The sequence below is a fragment of the Pleurodeles waltl genome, chromosome 5 (genome assembly GCF_031143425.1).
Source record: "Pleurodeles waltl isolate 20211129_DDA chromosome 5, aPleWal1.hap1.20221129, whole genome shotgun sequence".
In the NCBI taxonomy this organism is placed as follows: domain Eukaryota; kingdom Metazoa; phylum Chordata; class Amphibia; order Caudata; family Salamandridae; genus Pleurodeles; species Pleurodeles waltl.
The window spans coordinates 578,831,088-578,849,972 of record NC_090444.1 but is presented as its reverse complement, the minus strand read 5'-3'; the positions used below and the strand labels follow the sequence as shown (position 1 = coordinate 578,849,972).

The 18,885-nt window shown below is 41.6% G+C and overlaps 1 protein-coding gene across 1 annotated transcript in view; it reads right to left on the bottom strand.

The window, feature by feature from the left end:
- The window catches only part of RYR2 (ryanodine receptor 2), a 2,714,825-nt gene that overhangs the window by 1,593,611 nt on the left and 1,102,329 nt on the right, over positions 1-18,885 (bottom strand). Inside the window, exon 17 of the mRNA XM_069234403.1 lies at positions 7,786-7,904. Coding sequence (XP_069090504.1) covers positions 7,786-7,904 — 119 coding nt within the window. The remainder of the gene's footprint in view (positions 1-7,785; positions 7,905-18,885) is intronic.

Below are 18,885 nucleotides of genomic sequence, written 5' to 3'. Positions count from 1 at the left end.
CCTTTAGTCTTCTTTATTCCTGTAGCCAGACAGAGTCAACTTCTTTCAGGATGCTTCGTCCCAGGTCCAGGGATGTTATGGGGAGATGGTGAGGAGCTGCCAGTCTTAGTCTGTGTACTAATCAGTGATTGGACAATTCTCCTTACCCAATACTGTCTATTGTCTTTTAGATTGCCCACCCACTTCTCAAGCACTTTCACTTTCAGTTTATTACAAACCCTACCCAAACCTCTAAATCAAGACGGGCCTAGCCCTTCGTTCAGCCCCAGGAACCTAGTCCCTTCTTCAATTCATTACACTACAGAGATGAGGTGTCCTCCACTGTGTTGTTCTACCACAGTTTTTTTGTTCTGTTAGTGCACATACAGAAATCCTAGGGTGGCTCTGGAAATCAATGGTTACCATTTATGACAGCCCTTAATGGGATCTCTAGTTCAAAAGAGATACAGTAAAGCCTGCCCTCTGTGTTCGTATCTCCTAAAGGGTCTTTTACTCTTAGTGTCTTGGAGCCTCTGTATAGCAGACCCTCACACCTTTTAACTCTTGGCTCTTAGCATAGTGAGGCAGGGCAGTCCAAAGTTCAATCAGAAAGGATCAGTGGGCTAGAAACCCAGAACTCAGAAACACAGAAAATAATAGTCAGTAAATCAGATCATGAGGTAAGAAGGGTGACTGTGCACTTCAGTGTGGCTTGAAGGATGCTAAACTTGGGCCTCTTCTTCGTTTGGTAAACAAATACCATGAATTCCTAAGAAGGGGCTCGTTCAAAGCTTTCAAAATAGCTCTTCTTGAGCTAGTAGTCTGGCCATGAGATATTATCCAAGGTTCCCAATCCAAGATGTAGTAGACTTTTCAGTGATGTTAGTTCCTGTCTAAATACAGCAGAAGGCAATTATGAGAGGGAGACACTTTGTAAGCATTAGTTCCCTGATTTTTCATTGCTGTCTTCACCCCTTTTGATACTATTTATGTCCATGATTTTTTTTGCTTTTAGTAGGTGGATTTTGTTTTCTGGCTTCTACGTCTGGATATTATGCCCGGCTCTTTTCACATAAACTATTATGTGCACAGTTGCAGTCAAGTAGGAGACTCAATATACATTCTCAGCATCCAATCCTTGATAGGCACAATCAAGGATCTCAGTACACAGCCCAAAGACTAAAGGTTTTCACATATAAAAACAAAGGCCTACAAATTTTGACATAATATTTCCTTATTTTAAACAGGTTGCTTAGCAACCAACCATGATTCTCAAAGGAGAAGGTCCAGTGCTGTCAAATCCATTACAAAAAATGATCCGGAGAGTAGTCTGAGCTACAATATTTTTGGCACGCTCAGGATTTTTTGAAGCATTGCATCTGCCTCAAATGTAACTTTTGCTTGATTTTTGCTTTAATCCTTTGATGCAGACTGATAATTTAATAACATTTATACAGTGTGCATTCCACTGTCTGTCCTTGTGGCACCACACACCGCTTTGATGAGGCCTATGCATGTACTTGCTACTTCACCCACTACACAGATCGCATTTACCTGGTGTCTCTAGTCTCCAACTCTTCTGTCACAAGGGTGTGCAGGAGATCACCGCCTCAAAAGGGCATGGCACATGTTGCAGGGGTGGGGGTACATAGATAAAGGGAGTAATTACTCTTGGTTTCCAGAGAGACCACACCTATGCTTCCCACACCTTTCAATTGCGTACGAATTGCACTGGCTCATTCCAAGTTCCCACTGGGGGATCCAACATGTATGAGCTCTGCTGGGGATGTGGGGGTATCGTTCTTTGGTTGTTTTTGAAACAGAAAATTATTAGTCAAAAAACAGAAACATAATAGGAGACCCAGCAAGACTAAACAACCTAGCTCCATAGGAGCTAAATATACAGTTATCTATGTAAGTATTGTTTATAGGTAGTACAAAATCATCAATGTAGGAGGTCCCAACCTCGCCTAGCTCTTCCAGCAGCGGATGCCTTAATTTCCCTTGAATGGGCAAACTATGTTCAGAGTTATGTGATCTGCCAGCGGGTGCAGCAGTGCATTTAACTCTTACAACCACGCAGCTCAAAGCATGCCTCTTATTAAGGTCTGGCCTAGAGAAGAGCGCCAAATTATGAACTATATAAATGAATCAAGATATACCAAAACTGATGTCAATTTGTCTACCATACTTAATAATTAGTATACAAGGTGGCAACCTTGACTCTTGTTTCATATTCCAATCTAGAAATACAGTAAAGCAGAATTTTCACATGCAATAAACAGTAAAGTATTACACATGTTAGACTATATCCAAAACGGCATGGTGCTGTCCTTTTTAATCAATAAAACAATCATATTATTTTTAAGTCTAGTCTCCATCTAATACAGTTCTGCCTGTATGCAGATGTGGGTTAAGTCAGACAAAAGTCTTCCTCACTCAGCCTTCTTGTGTACGCCCATGTGTGCAAGTGTTCACATGCAGCCTGATCAGAGCTCCTTAGTCCAACTGCACAACAGCTGACCTTTTTTTAAAAGGTAGGCTCTGAAGATAATATCTCAAATCTGTTTTACCAAGAGCATGACAGTGAGTGAGAACTATATCCAGTAAATAATAATATCACATTAAACCAGTCCGATAATATGAATGAAAAGTTCATCTTGAAAAAAAAAGAATAATGGTTAGTAAACGAGAATGCACAACACTTTTTTTTATGTTACAGCCGCTACATTTTGGTGATGTCTCAGCATCTCATTGATGATAACTAATTTAAATTGACTGGCAAACAAAGTGGCGTTTTAGCACTGGATTAGAGGTCTGCATGATACATATTATGATGTGAAGCTGCCACAAAGAGACATTCATTTACATGTTCTTTATTTAGTTCAAGCAGAAAAGGAAGCATTGTGTACCTGCTGCATTCACCAAATTTGGTTTCAAACTTTGAAACACTGTTTGTTAGCTAAGGGGGCTGTACTTCGGATGATTAATCAATTGCCATTGTTTAGCCAGTGTCTCTGGAACAATGGCTAAGCCGGAGACAACCATTTGGCTTGAGAAAGTCTTGAAGCTTCTTTGGCTTGCCCTCTTCTCCCCAGGCAGATATTAGTGGGGACCAAAACAGAGTGCTTAATTTGTGCTTGTTGTTTCCGGTGCTGAGCACCAGCACTTATTTTTGAGGGCCGGGGCTTATTCTTCTGCCACAACAAGTGCTTAATTTGTGAATAAAAAGGTGCCGGTGCCCAAAGCCCTCGTCTTAAACAAGTGGCTGCTGCAGTTAAATGTGCAAGCATGGAATACTGAGGCGGCGTTATCCTGAAGTCATCTCGGGCCTCTTCAATCCATATAAAGCCACTCCCTGCCCCTTCAGCTCACTCTTGCAGCTTTCTAACGTCTTCCTCTGTGGCGCTTTTTTGTTTTTTCTTCCTCCATCTTTCCCATATGTGTTTTTTGCTCGCAATTACGCACCGCCAAAACATATGACCACATGGAAAAGGCCAACAGAAGGGAGATTAACAAACAATGCAGAAGCCATCTATCATTTACAGCCCTGTTCTTTGTCCTAGTCTGAATTTGACTTAATGTGTGAACAGCAGTTCTCTAGATAGAGAGTACCATTAAAAATGAAGTGAGAAACAGTACAATCTCTTTGTTGCCACTGCTTGCTACCTCTGAGGCTGCTTGCTCAGTCCCTAACAAGTTCATTCCTCTGACAACCATGGTGAGGAGTATATTCTGCGAACACCTTGAGGGGGGAAATATTTAGGATTCATAGAGGCCACAGAATGTAGGCTATCTGAAACTTCTCCCATAATAAGCTGGGCACGCACATTCTCTTCTTGCTTGTCTTACAAACCTAGACTCATTTAAAAAGGATTATCAAAAGAAAAGAAAGATGTAGCACAACCCAGAGAAATCAAAATATTGCACATCTGCCATATGCCAGTTTATCTTTATCTATAAACCATCAGACAGAACTTCAATTTTTCATGATGATGTCAGATGCCAGAGCCATCACTCCCTAGTCTGTCTTCCCCATATCAGTCCCTAGGTATGGCTCCTCCCAATTTAGAGACAAGGGCAAAGGGACAACAGGTAGCTAACACATGCTGGAAAGCCACATATCCTCACCAACCAACTCTGTAGCCAGGCCAAAAGTAGAACAGAGACTGGGAAGCCAGAACTGGGGTGAGGAAGGCAAGGACTTGGAGTAATGAAGATTACTGGTGAGTAAGCAGACATTAAACACCAAAATGACTCCGTTATGTCCATCACATGGTTCCTGACTTTATACTGACTTGACCACAAAATTACCTGAACACACCCATCAAACTTTCACTCTTTTGGAGACAAGTGTCATCATTTTTATCACTTCCCAAGGAGGAAACAGCAATATTCACAAAAAGCTAAGGTAGAATAATGTTTAACTTTTCATCTTTAATCGCTTGAAACAGTAACTGTTGGGGGAAAAGGTATTTTCTTGCCAGTGAAAGCCTTCTAAACATGAAGATGTCTTGCCAGGTATGTTGCCAATGTAACAAAATGTCTCTCTCTCTCAGTAACAAAGATTTGAAGAAAGAAAGGGAATGGAGTGAGCTGTAACCATTTTCTGTGTGACTCCTGGGTGAGCAGCTACAATTTTCCTATGATTTCTTAGTTTTCTATGATGAAGCCCAGTATCTGCTTCAACATTTCTAGTCTCTCTCAATAGGCGGTTGTCTGATAGGAATGTCAATGCAAAAAATATTGTGTTGACAGAATATTGTGTCAAAAATGTTGAGGACAAAAATATAGAGAAGGTAAGTGCAAATATGTAAGTATAGATTTACTATTCTTAACTCCACATCTATGTACCTTGAAGACATACATATTATGAAGGTACACGTGTGAAATTAAGTATAGTAAAGCTTTGCTTACCCATAGAAACTTACCTTCACAATAGATTTGTCCTCACTATTCATGACATGATATTTTGGCTACACAATATTCTGGAAATAATATTCTGTCAAAAAAATCATGGGGTGGATTAAAGCACTAACTGGAAATTTGTTCCATATTTATCCTGGATGAAGGTCACATTAGGCTCAAAATTATTTTGTTGCTGTTAATACTGTTTGCTAAACAAAACCACTGATTTCCTTTGTTGTAACAGGACATCATTCACCAGCTCCAGTGAAATAGGACACAGAAGCAGCATATTACACATTGTAAGAGTATATTAATTTACAATATATCTTGATTGCTCTTCTCAGTGCTGTTTTACAGCAACAAAATTCAATATATGTATTTTATCTACATTTTATCAGTATAAATGCTCAGTTCCCTCAGTTTGACTCCTAGTAGAAGAAAGGCACATTTCTAAATTCGCCTGTATCACCCACAACACCCGGCACTTTGGCAACCCGAAATAACTGAAACTAAATCCACTCCTCCGCTGAAAGTTGCTCTTTCTGTAGTGCAGAGACCATACCTTTAGAATTACCCAGATCAAAAATACAAAATAAATCTCTCACTATTTCACTGGAAGTGGTCGCATAATCTGGAACTCGATTCTCCCAGTGATACCCACATATTCTTCATTTGAATCATCAAGAAGGACCTAATAGTTACTGATTCAAAGATTCCTCGTAAGATAACAACCTCTTCTGCTCTACTATTGTAGTCCTTTGTAAATACAACTTTTATCTGATGCTATGGAACTGACTCAATATTGAAGACATTTTCCTCCCAATTCTACCCTTATTTATAGTGTTCAGCTTGCTTCTGTCAAGAGATCTGCCACTCCTGGGCCTGATTCGTACTATATAGAACAGCAAAATAAATAAATGCATAGAATACCAACATTCTTTTTTGCTGCAATACAAAAAAGCATCACTAATGATTGCACAAATATGAAGAAAAGTAGCACACCCTTAAGATGTTTCACATGATGCTAAATAGCACCACACTACAAATAAGAACCACCAAATCCCCAGGACTCACATAATGCAAATCTCATCCTTTGAAGGTAGGTCTTGCAAGTCTCACATTACATCTTAATGACATGAACAACTTTGAGCATTGCTCGCAATTAACAATTATGGGGCAAGGGGATGATTTTGGAATAGAGGGAAGGATCAGCCAAAAGGTGCTGTAGGAGAATTGTAATATGCCTGTGGTAAAACAAAAATGCAAATCTGCACACTCGATGGACCAGATGTGCTATGCATTTCTACAGTCACAAATGCTCCGATTTAGCGTTTGCAACCATAAAAATGATTTTTCAGATGTACTCAAATTACGTTTTACAAGTCTGAAACGTTTCTACGATTCCTAAAATGAGACTGTAAATGGTTACCAACTTGGTATCTGAAATGGACGTGTTACCTCTAAATACCAAAATCGTTATGCTATATACAACATGATAAATTGACCAAGACTCAATCAAAGGATGAGGTAAGCCAGTCTTAAATGGGGAGGGGTGCCTTTCAGACCCCATCACCTTTGTGAATTAAAAAAAAAAAATTGTAGGTGAACAAGCAGTGGTCCATGGAACAACTACAAACTCTCAAACAAATAAAACATTTTTTTTAAATGCTGGCCCGTTTCTTTTAAGGGAAACAGGGTGCAATTTGTGATCTGGACAAAAAAGAAGGAGTGTGGATTAGTGGGGAAACAGGCGCTCAAGGAAAAATACTTGGCCACAAAGTCATTGAATTGTGCCCTCACAAGGGACCACACCCATCCCTCCACCGTTTACAAAGTAAACAAATCACATAAAGATTCCATACGTGAGGCACTCAAAAAACAATCATAACATAGGTATGAAGTTTCATTTGTCTCTCACTTAGGATATTAAGAGTGTTTTTTCTTGGGTCTAACTTTTGGTTCACTATTTTCAAAATATATTTTTCATTGGTTCTAGTTTTTGGTCTTTCACAATAGAGGATTTTGGTGATTTTTTCGATGTGGTTTTGGTAGCACATTTTATTCTGGTGTGGCTTGGGTGTTTCCGTTTTTTTCAGCTGTGTTTTTTCACTCTTCCTTGTGCTTGAGATTTTCCTCCTTCTTCTCCTGGCTTGTATCTTATATATTATTGGGTATTGTTACCCGTATTGGTTACTTGTAATTTATGTTCTCTACTCAAATGTTGTATCTATGCAATTTTCTAGCCCTGAAGAAGTCGTGTGGGATTTGGTCCTGTGACGAAACACGTGTTGGCTTGTTTTGCATTTCAAGATCCGTTGTGCGTCTGAAATTATCATGTGAAGCTTCAGCGATTGGACATTGTGGTGACTCCATTTTCAGATGAACTGTTCATTGTAATAAATTTGGAGTTAACTGGATCGGTTACACATTGACTGGTGATACTAATTTTGGGATTGTGTAATTACTTTACTACATTATTTGTTACACCTTCATATATACTTATACCTATGTTATGATTGTCTTTTGAGTGCCTCACGTATGTAATCTTTATGCAATTTGTGATCTACCTCATTAATATTTATGAGGTAGGTCAGATTGCAGCCACCTATGATTCATAATTTTAATAACTTAGCCTATTAGTACCGAGGTCGGTTGTTAAAATTATTCACAGGTCACAAAACAAAAATACTGGTCAGTATTTGCGATCAGTATTTTGCAATCTTATTTTTACATCCTTTTCTTTGTTTGCCAACAAATTCGGAAATGGGCGTTTTTGATTACTACAAGACATAAAGCCATATAGACATAAAGCAAGGGTGTTATCAACAATTTCAGAGTATAAAGAACCAACACCACAAATTCAAAGTAAAGCATTTTCCTTGGGATGTTTTACCCTACCTTGTGATTTCTTCCATGCTTGTCCAAAAGATAGATGATCGACTTAATGTGTCCTTCTTTGATGATATTTAGGGCTTCTGGACTCTCCACCAAAACACAGTGTAAAACTTCTAGAATTCCTGAAAAATATCAAATCTTACATCATATATCCATAGCTTTTTACTCTGGAGCCTTATTTCAGAATTATGAGGCTGACACATAAGGCAAAGCCCTTGCGTAATTTCAGTGTGTGAAATATTCAACAAAAAGTCAAACAAATATAAAAGACAAATACACTGATATATACAAAGATCATTACTTTTCATTGTTTCATGTCCAACAACTTTCATGATCTACTAATCAATTTATTTTTCCCAACATCTTAATAAAATACTTGTGTGACATCAGTTGACATCAATAGGGATAGAATCACATTTTAAATTTCAAAAACTCTTACAAAAAAAGCAAGAAATGCACAAGAACCTCACACTTATTTACCTCTGTCTATGAGAAATAAAATATCACAGCACTTGAGAATGTTAATTGTAGGAAAGTGCCACCTTTCTAGCATAGTTACCCCCACTTTTTGCCTGATGTCAGTGTGTTTAGACTGTAGTTCACTGGGATCCTGCTAATCAAGACCCCAGTATCTGTGCTCTCTCCTCTAAATTTAGTTACTGGTAAACCATTTACACCCACAATTGGCATACTGGTGCACCTTTGTAAGTCCCTAATATATGGTACTTAGGTACCCAGGACATTGGTACAACAGGGGTCCCCCATGAGCTGCAGCATGTATTGTGCCACCCATGGGGGCCCATTCAAACTGTGTCTCAGGTCTGTCATTGCAGCCTGTGTGAAATGGTGCATGCACGCTTTCACCACAGATATAAGGCTTGCCTTATATCATGGTCACTGCACTTAAACGCAGTAAGTCACCCCTCTGGTAGGCCCTTCAGCCCAAGGGCAGGGTGCATGTCCCATAAGTGTGAGGGTACCCCTGCATGGGCAGGGTGTCCCACTGACCCCAGGCTCCATTTCCTGGACTCTGTAAGTGAAGGGAAGCCATCTTACGGTATGTAGTGGACACTGGGCAACACAAGTGGTCCAACTAAATAATGGCTTCTCCGAAACCAGGTATGTTTGGTACAGATTCCAGTGCTAGTTGCATTATACCATGTACTTTGGGGGGTCTTTAGAAGATCCCACAGTTCTACCTGCGCAGCTTTGTGGGGTCTAGCTGCCAGCCCACGCTGCTGCTGACCCTAGTCACTGTTCTGGCCTCCTGCTGGCGAGCCTGACTCAGGGAGAGAAAGAACAAATAATTTCTTCCAAGGGAGAAGTGTGACCATCACCCACTGTGTATTATGTGTCTAAGGGCTGAGGTGGGGTAGCCTCTAAATGCCACCAGACTACTTTGAAGGGCACATTTGGTGCCCACCTTGCATAATCTGGTTTGCACCAGTTCAGGAACCTCCAGTTCTGCTCTGGCACGAAACTGCACAAAAGACAGGGGAGTGACCACCCCCATGTCCAGCTTCTCCCTTAGGGAGGTCCACGGAGCTCTGATAGGTGACTGCTTGATTCTGCCACCTTGGAAACAAGGTGGGTAGAGGCCCCTGGAAGCATCTGACTGGTTAGACCAGGTCGATGATGTGCTGCCCCCCTCCAATAGGTGGGTCACTTCAGAGGGTGACCAACCCCTTTTAGGGTTACTGAAGGGCCACCCCCCTCCCCCGGATGAGTCCTCAGATTTGTCGGGCAAGACTCTACAAGGAACTCTCTGCACAACATCTTCTGCTCTTGGCCTCTGGATCTGCTGCTGGTCTGATTTGAAGCCAAAACACGTCTGCTTCTGGCTCCCATTGCAACATTGTCTCTACTAATCCTGCAAGAATTTTGCATCATCCAAGGCTGTGCATCCTCCAGGGTCACAAGAACTCTGTTTGCAGCAGGAAGAAAGAAGGAATCTCCCTTGGAGTGAAGGAGTCACTCCCCTGTATCTGCAGGCACCTTATGAAAACGTCATCTGGCCGGTGTGGTTTGTTGTTCTTACCAACCTGAGAGACTGTGGGCCTCTGCTCCTACCCCTGGTCTGGAACCCCTGTGCACTGCGTCTGTTGTTCTTGCCAAGGCTCGTTGACTCTTCCATAGGAGATCTTCAGACACCAAGAAGCCCCGGCCTCCAGCACTCTGCAACTCAAAGATCAGCCCCTGTCCTGCAACTTCTGTTTTGTTGTGCTACTGAGGCCTCCTTGTTACTTCCTGTCTCCATCGTCTGTGGGTCACTCTTGGGGGCTCCAATGACTTCTGCTGGCTCTCCTTCATGCTGAAGGCCAGCCCTCCCTGACCCCCCTCAAGGGTAGGGCCTCCTGAACGATGCTGGTCCCCAAAACTCTGCAAATACCTTTTCAGCTCCTGCTCGCATTTGCCAGTTCTTGTTGATGGCCTGGCTGGTCATTGGCCCTCCTGCAATCTGGCGACAGTCAAGGAACAGCTCAGAGGTGACTCCTGGGATCTTCTGCAGCTACTGGACCCCGCAGCTGGACTTTTTCCTCCATCGACTTGCAAAAAAAAAACTTCACCTCTAGGAGGGTGGGCTTTGCCATCTGCACCACCTGGGCACCTCTAGGGTGCTGGACTCCGTCCCCTTCATTTTCAGGTCCTCCACGTCTATAACCCATTCCTGGGTTCCACCGACCTGGACATTCCAAGGCTTCCACTGACTTCAAAGAGAGTCCCTTCTCCCCTCTGCATCAAGGTTCCCTGGTGTAGGTACTCCTGTCTTCTGGGTAGCCTGGGTTGTCTTCTGGGTAACCTCTCCAACCTTCCTCTTGTCTGTTGGTTTTCTCATGGTCCAGTGAGAAGAGCCCTAAATCACACAAACTCTAAACACTACTCCCTATGTCAGTCTATGGGATGACTGGGTATGTAACTACCTTTTACCTTTTACCTGGTCGCTGGGGACACTTACCGTACTTACCTCTGGTGTTTTCATCTACCCCCAGTCCTTAGCTAACTAAGGCTGGGTTCATTATTTCACATTCCACTTACTTAGTATACGGCTTTGTACCCCTCATCGGCCCAGGTACACTTTATTCTATTTCTGTTGGCTGTTGTGTGTATATATTGTGTGTAGATATCTCCAAAGGGAGATATACCAATGCTAGTCTAGTAGTAGTGCTGTATTTTTGCAGCACTTGTGTGGTTCTTGCTTGTGAGTGAGTTACTGGCTGACTCAGTAGAGGGTGCCACACCATAGGTTTACATCATAAACTGAGCGATCCTTCTATATTGATCAAAACTCAGTTTTAAAGCACATTACAAAGTCTAAGCATAGCACATACTATAATAGACGGATATGTCAGGTTAGTTGTCTACCAGTCCAAAACAGCAAACATTAACATAATTACAACGAATATTTTAGGTGATACTTTTTCTTCCTCACCACCCATGTTTGGTTCCTACATGTAATTTTCTGCACAAGACTGGATTTTATCATCATAAAGAAGTTATGAGGAACATATATGAACAAATTACTGAAGGCAACAGAGGCTGTTGAGCCCATTCCAGATTCATGGAAAGGCGCTGAGATCCATATGAAGGGACTGCGAAGTCTGTCAGGAATTTACTCTTTATGCAGAAAAGCTCAGCTATAATCTTAAACCTAATAGGTCTTTAAACCCTTTTAGAGAGGCTTGCCCAGTTTTGTACAAAATATGGGCTAGAAATAATACTGCCAAATCAAATTTTATAGAGTTTAACCCTTATATGCCACTGAGGGGTCAGATTAGTATGAACAATTACTCACAAAAGACATAGCTGCAAAGGTTTCAGATTGCTATGTGCGACATTTTCATAATTTCAGTGTAATTATGAGTGACATTTCAACTACTATGAGTGACACTTTCTCTCAAGCAACAATCAAGTAATGAAGACAAGGGAAACATATAAATATCAGAAATTACATCCACTTGAACAATCTTCAAATCTCTGTGGTTCGGTTGGCTGGGATATGAGTGATGAATTGAGTGATAGGACTCTTTGAAAAATAAGACAATTGGAGTGCCAGCAATACTTTTAATTGGAGGGAGCCCACGGCATCCTGTGCATGAGGGAAGTCAAGCTCTCTCAGATCTCACACAGTTGTGTCATTTGCATGCCAGCTCTGACATTTTTGTCTTTTTCTGCATTCCACAGTTTGATGATTCCATTATCTCTTTTCACCAGGAATCCTCAAATTAAATAGTGCCTGTGTCACTATAGCTCTTAAATGCCCTCAGTACTAAGGGTTCACTGAAGCAGCCATTCGGGCAGCACAGAGCCAGCCCAAAAGAACCATAGACCAGCCATTCCCGGATGAAGGACCTTATGTTTGAAGAGCAGGGTTGTACACCAGCGCCACCTTGTGGCCTGTGATAAACATAAACAGTACTCGGAGCTCGGCTAGCAAAGTGAGAAACAAACTGCACGGTTTGATTGCACTTCAGGACATGGTTCTTTTGTGTGACAATCTCAGGCATTGTGGTAACACAGGAAAATGACATAAAATACGTTATTTTAACGTGAGATACGTGCAACATGGCAGGGCTGAATACAGAGTGTACAAATTAGACCATCTGGGTATTTGACTTTCAAGTTCTTATACTTGGTCGTCCACAATAGCCAAACGTGACCTTCTTCTGAAACACAGAGTGGCCGTAATTTTGAAGTTTGCTAATCATTTAACTGCTTTTGCGCTATCCCCTACCCTAGAGATTAATAGAGCATAATCTATTAAGTAAGCGCTGAACTGCTCGAAGTTATGGGGCTATAATGAGACCGAAGTGCTGGAAAGGACAGGAAACACATTTATTAAAGCATTATTAAAGGTTCCAGCAAGCGCCCCACACTCCCAATAAAGCTCAACTATGCTCCAAGACTTACCGATTTTGTAGCTAATTTGAAACCTCCTCTGTACTGGATACAAATCTAGCCAGTTTGTGAATTGTGCCCTTTTAAAGAAGCACTTTGTGATGATGAGACTGCACTTAAGATTTCTTTTGTAGTGGAGTAGCCCAATTTAGCCTCCATCCTTCACACATGATCATTGTGCAATTTTGCATTTATTTATGACATTTTACATTTAATCGCATTAATGAAATGTAACTATTGAGAAACTGAAGCTTTATAAACGTGTGCACTAATGTTTATTTAAATTGTTTTCATGTATTCATTACTCATGTTCATTGTTGGGACGGTAAGTCTTCTGCATGTCCCTGGAGAGCATGCTTCCTCTGCCTCATGGTAATCTACAGGCAAGTCACTTAAAAGTTACTGTATGGTTTCTGGATCCCTACCTCAGTGAACATGACAAACATGTATGTCCACTGAAGATCTCCCTGTTTACATGGACTGAGACCCTTGAGCTTAGCTCTGAGGTCGAGGGGGGGCATGCACAATCTACCCCTATTTCAAAGAAAGTGGCTACTGTCCTCTCTACCAAGGATGTGGTACACTGACAGTGGTGGTAGCAATAAATCTATAGTCAGGGATACCTGTATCCTTAAACCCTGGGTGGAGGGGGGCACTAGCCACCCTCCTGATCAAATATGTGCAGTCTTCTTTGCCTGTGGTCCTGTTGCTTTTGTCTACCTGGGATGTGTGTTTGTGAGCCAGTAGGTTCCCTAAGGGAGAATGGTGAGGTGAGCCATTGTGTTTAATGTGAGCTGAGCAGTTCTGCTTGACATTCCAGCTCCCCGTGCCCCTCCTTATTCCTTGGAGAAGCATGGTGGGCTGGGGTAGACACTTGCCCTTATCTGTGTTTAGCAGCAGTAACTGCTTTGAGGACCCTCCCCACTATTCTGTTTGATGATAGTCAGTGCCTCCTAGCCTGCAGTTAATTAAAATTCCTCTCTGGGGAATTGCAAACAGCTGCTCAAGATAAGGAAGCCTGTAGCACATCAACAGAGACAGAGGGAGATGGGGAAGCTTGAAGGTGAGATTACTTTGACCAGACCCCTCCCCTCCGCTGTTGGAGCCTGTGAAACTTACAGTTACAACCTGTAGCTGGGGAAGAGTATCCTGTGGTACATCCCCCCACCTTTCTCTAAGTGATACATGGGAGTTCCAGGGTGTACAGGAACTCTGGTCAGCTAATACCCTCCTACAGCTAGCCAGTAGCTAATGATCTAGTGGGACTCCAGTAAACTGTGCCAAGACATCAGGCACCTGTGATCAGATCTCTGACGCCACCAGAGCAGTGTCCTTGCTTAGGACGGGAGGGCACTTCCATTCTTTGGGTTGTGGGTTCTGGGCTGATCTGGAATGTTTGACTTTACATTATAGCCTTAGAACCCGCCGTAGCGGGCTCTACCTGCTATTAAAGGCCTCTCCTGCGTTAAATGCCCGAGCCGAAGGCGAGGGCATTTAACAAGGGAAAGGGCCTTTAATAGCCGGTAGAGCCCGCTACGGCGGGTTCTAAGGCTATTAGAACATTCTGCCACTCAGGGCAGAATGTTCTATTAAATAAAACAAATTGCTCACGGAGCCCGAGGCCGTGAGGCTTTGTTCACAGCTATTGCTGTGAACAAAGCGAACATTGGAATGTTGGCGCTTCGGGCTTTTACCAGCCAGTAAAAGTCTGCAGCACTCCATTGTCTTTAATGGGCATGCCAACATTCCAATGTTCTAATATATGTTGAAACTACACCATTGCCGTACAAGGATTGGTATCATGGCTCCTGCGAATGAGAGCAACAGTGTGAAACATGGTTTGCAATTATACAATGCTAATTGTGTGTCTACATGATAACTGTGTTTGTATAGTGGTTAGCATCTAGGCGCTATAATACTGTTTGGGCTCAGAACTCTAGCCCTGAGGGTGGTAGAGATGTCTGGTTTTCACTGTTTATCCTAGTTTCATGTGTAGTATATTTCTCTTGTGTGTATTAAAGTAATTTTCTTTTTAAAAAGTAAAGCACTGACTGGACATTGATCTTATTAGCTGGTAATACAATGTACCCTGTATTCTTAATGTCTAAACCTACCTCACCTCCTTGAGTAAGCTATGGACTGCGCTGTCTCGCTACCCTGAGAGAGTCAAGTGCTGCAGGGGTGTATATGGTTAACCAGTTTTGAGTCCACTAGTAGGGAGGTTCCAGGACACAAGTGGGGGAAACTCCAGTTATTGCGATTGCAGCGGGTTAGCCCCTGAGTGGCCTGGTGCCCAGGAAACCGGGTCTAACATTCATATTTACATTTTAAGTAGCATTTGCAGAAGTAACACGCATTTCTTTTGATCATGTTCTGCATTTATTTCAAAAGATTTATGTGTGCATGTACAATCATATATTCCAAATGCACATTAAATGTTTAGACAAAGTTAGCCTGACTAAAGGCCTTAATTTGAAAATGTTTTTTTCTTGTTTAGCGTGTTCCTTCTTTTGCAGGGGTGTTTTCATGATTTTGTTAGCTAGAGAAAGGTGTATTGGTGTATGTATTAGTTTATTGATAGCAAGGCCTGGGAAGAAAAATCTTGGATAGAGATGTGAAGACCTAATGAGCAGATGAAACTTCAATCGCCGATTCCTGGTCCTTAGTGTGTGGCCAAATGGCCTTCACAAAAATTGGACTGTTTTATTATTATATTACTAACTCGCTTGGCGTCTCAGTCAGCTTAAAAATATCCATCAGATGAGAGTTTGTAAATCACGCACCTGGACGCTCTCAGTGGCTTACGTGAAATCCTCGTTAAACAATCTGGGTTTGGGTGTATATTGGTCAGATTCCATATCGATTCCTTGTTTTGGTCGAAAAGTACTGAAAACTAGATACTGGGAAGTCACAATGGGTGATTTGTTAATATCTCCTTTCTTTGATAGGGGCGTAGCTACCACTGGGGCAAACACTGCATCTCACTGGGGCCCAGATGTGGAGGGAGCCCAGGCTGCCCTGCAACAGCTGATGTTATTTCAGAGGCTGCCTGTTCTGGAAGGTTTTTTTTGGACACAGCTTTCCAGGGGCTTGGCTCTGTTTACTTTTCAGGGAAGGGGCACAGAGGGAGAAGAGAATAAAGGAACAATAAAGAAGAGAGAGGGAAGGGATGAAAGAAAAGGAGAAAATGAAAAAACAGGGAAGTGGGTAAAAAAAGATGACAGAATGGGAGAAGGAATATAATTGAGCAAAAAAGAGAAAGGAGCTAAGATTGATCAAAGTGGGCAAGGAAAAAGGAAAAGAAAGGAACCAGAAATAAGGGGAGAAGAGAGGAACGAGATGAGGATGCACAAGAGACAAAATAGAGACAGACTGAGAAACTGGATACAGAGGAGAGTATAAATTGCATGAAGTAGATAGATGGAAAGGAGAGCGGGTGAGATAGGGAGACGAGTAGAATGAGGTTCCCGGAGACCCGTAAATTACATAGCTGTAGCAGGTGCAGTGATATCGGGTCTAGGGTGTGATGGGTGTACTGCACCTCAATTGTAGCAGTATTTTAAACCAGCTGAGTCCTAGTATCATTGCGTGCACTAGGGCCCAGGACCCACAGGCCACTCCACTGTTGACTAGTAACGTCTCAGACCGTTTTTCAATATTTAAGAGTGATTTTCTGCGTTGTCAATGCTTGATTGCAAAGGCTTCAGTCAGGCCAGGAAGTGCGCAGTTGATAATACAGTAAGGCCCATATTTATACTTTTTTAGCGCCGCATTTGCGCCGCTTTTTGATGCAAAAGCAGCGCAAACTTACAAAATACAATTGTATTTTGTGAGTTTGCGCCGATTCTGCGTCAAAAAATGACCCAAACGCGGCGCTAAAAAAGTATAAATATGGGCCTAAATACGGCGCTGGAAACAGGCCAGCTATTCCAGTAGAAAATACAGATAGTTACAGCTTTTTCAAAGAAGCACTTATCCATTTTTTGTTGCATTTGTTTAACTAGCATTACATGGTAAACATGCCAGGCGCTGACATGATTCATGAGGACATACATGCAATACAATTAATTACTGCATGTGCAAGGTCTAGTAGTTCAAAATAATCCGAGGACCATTCACCCCAAGAACCATTCTGAAAGCCACAATATCAAAATAAGAGAGATGGGTGCATAAAATACTGTAAGAAATAATGGACTTCGCAAAGCAAACATTCCTGCACCTATCCTGTACAATTAGGTAAGCAAAGTGTTGAGCAAGCATTATTATAAACCAGTTTTTGAAATAGCTGGAGAACATGAAACCAGCGGTGGTTCGGTGGGTGAGAAAGTGACAATTACCGCAAAAGAATCATGGCTGCCTCCCGAAATGGTTTGAAGACAAAGTCGACTTACATATGATTGTTGGATTTGCGTCTTCAAATCCAATTTTATCAACCACACAAAGCAGTAAACGAGTTTCTGACATGAGCGTTTAACACTTAAGAGAAGCAGATGCAGTAACATCAAAGGGTCAGTCCCTATGAATATTTAAGGAAAGGGCTGATAGTGGTTCACCACAAACATCACCATATTCAGATTTGCGTCATCATGAAATAAGGTAATAATGACTCCAAAAAAAAAACGACTTGCTTCTGAGCACTTCTATTGAATAGCTTCATTCTACTACGTCCCTTCATCATAAAATCAAAGGACCTGCAGTTTCAATCTTATACAAATGAATCTGCGTGTCAAAGACCTGATTTTTACACTCGGTTTGGATCAAGTTGCTGATTACAGAAATACCAGCAGTCTCAATCTTACCAGAAGGAAGGCAGAGGTACGATTTACAGGTTCAAACAAAAACGGACAATAACGCTAGTCCTTAATCTCCTATGTGCTTCCCCACCCGTTTTACCAAAAAGTAGTATAATCTGAAGGAAATTTGGACCATGAAACATAATTTGAGGACCACGTTTGATCATAGGTGTGCACTGCTTTCTTCCCCAAATTATAATTAAGATAAAAACAGACACTTCCTTAAACTGACCAAAAACACCTTTGCAGCTTTATTGGCACTGCCGAATTGTGCAGGAGTCTACAGGGCTTTTTCTCTGTAGCGTGTGCCCTTCAAATGAATACATAAACAAATATAGTATATAAACGGGTTATCAAATACCATATATACAATTCTCCTTTGCTGGAATAGAAATATATGCATTATTATGGCATGCTCACAGCTCATTTCGAAAAGTCAATAACCAGTGCGGAAGTAGTGAAATTGTGTCACTAAGGTCATTGACCCCAACACCACACTGATCACTACAAAACTGTACAGCATGGACAGAATGGAATGATAGCAACTTTCTGAGTTAAAGGGAAGTTCCAATTCAAACACAAATTAACAACCAAATCAGTATTCTGAGTAATGTGGTGTAGTCACCTCCCTGGACTATTCATAAAGTGAACTCTGGATAAAGTTGTACCTGGAAAATGGTGCGGTAATAGGGAATTACTTCTGGAAATCAGAGTGATAAAACGGATATCCTTAGGCATTCCAAATTACATAGGGGAGAACTCATACTAGCACGGAAACTACTGCATTGGGATTTTTGCCTGACTCAAAATGAGGGCCTATGTATAGTGTTGCCATCTGGATGGTTTTATACAAGCAGGACAGCATTGTAATGTCACTCCCAGTAAAAAAATTAAAAAATCACCTAAAGCCGGTATTTTTCCCTACTAGTACATACCCTGAACAGTAAATGTAATAAGAAAATGCTTTAAAATGTCATCTGCAGCTGTCATAATTACCCCTGACTGATACGTAAAGTAAACAAAGACAAAGGACATGCTAAAAATGAATACGGACCAGTTCATATAAAGTTCTACTAAGGAATCATGTCAGGGCCTTTGCAGACTGTTAAAACGTGAACAGACGGCAGGTATTTTTCATGCAGATTGGTATCGCTTCGGGCTTTTATAACAGCTGATGTTAAGTGTAGTCATCCCAATCCCCTAAATAGCAACATAGGCCAAAGGTAAATGCAATTGTTTGGAAGCACTAAACTCCTTCATGGCCTAAAAAGAAACTACTAGCAACAACAGTAAATAATAACTATCCATTGTCATAGATCAGGCACATCACTATGAGGGACAGATGGTGTTCGCCATGATGAATTTCGCACATCAATGGCAATTAAGCAGTTTGCATCTTAGTTCTTAGAAAACT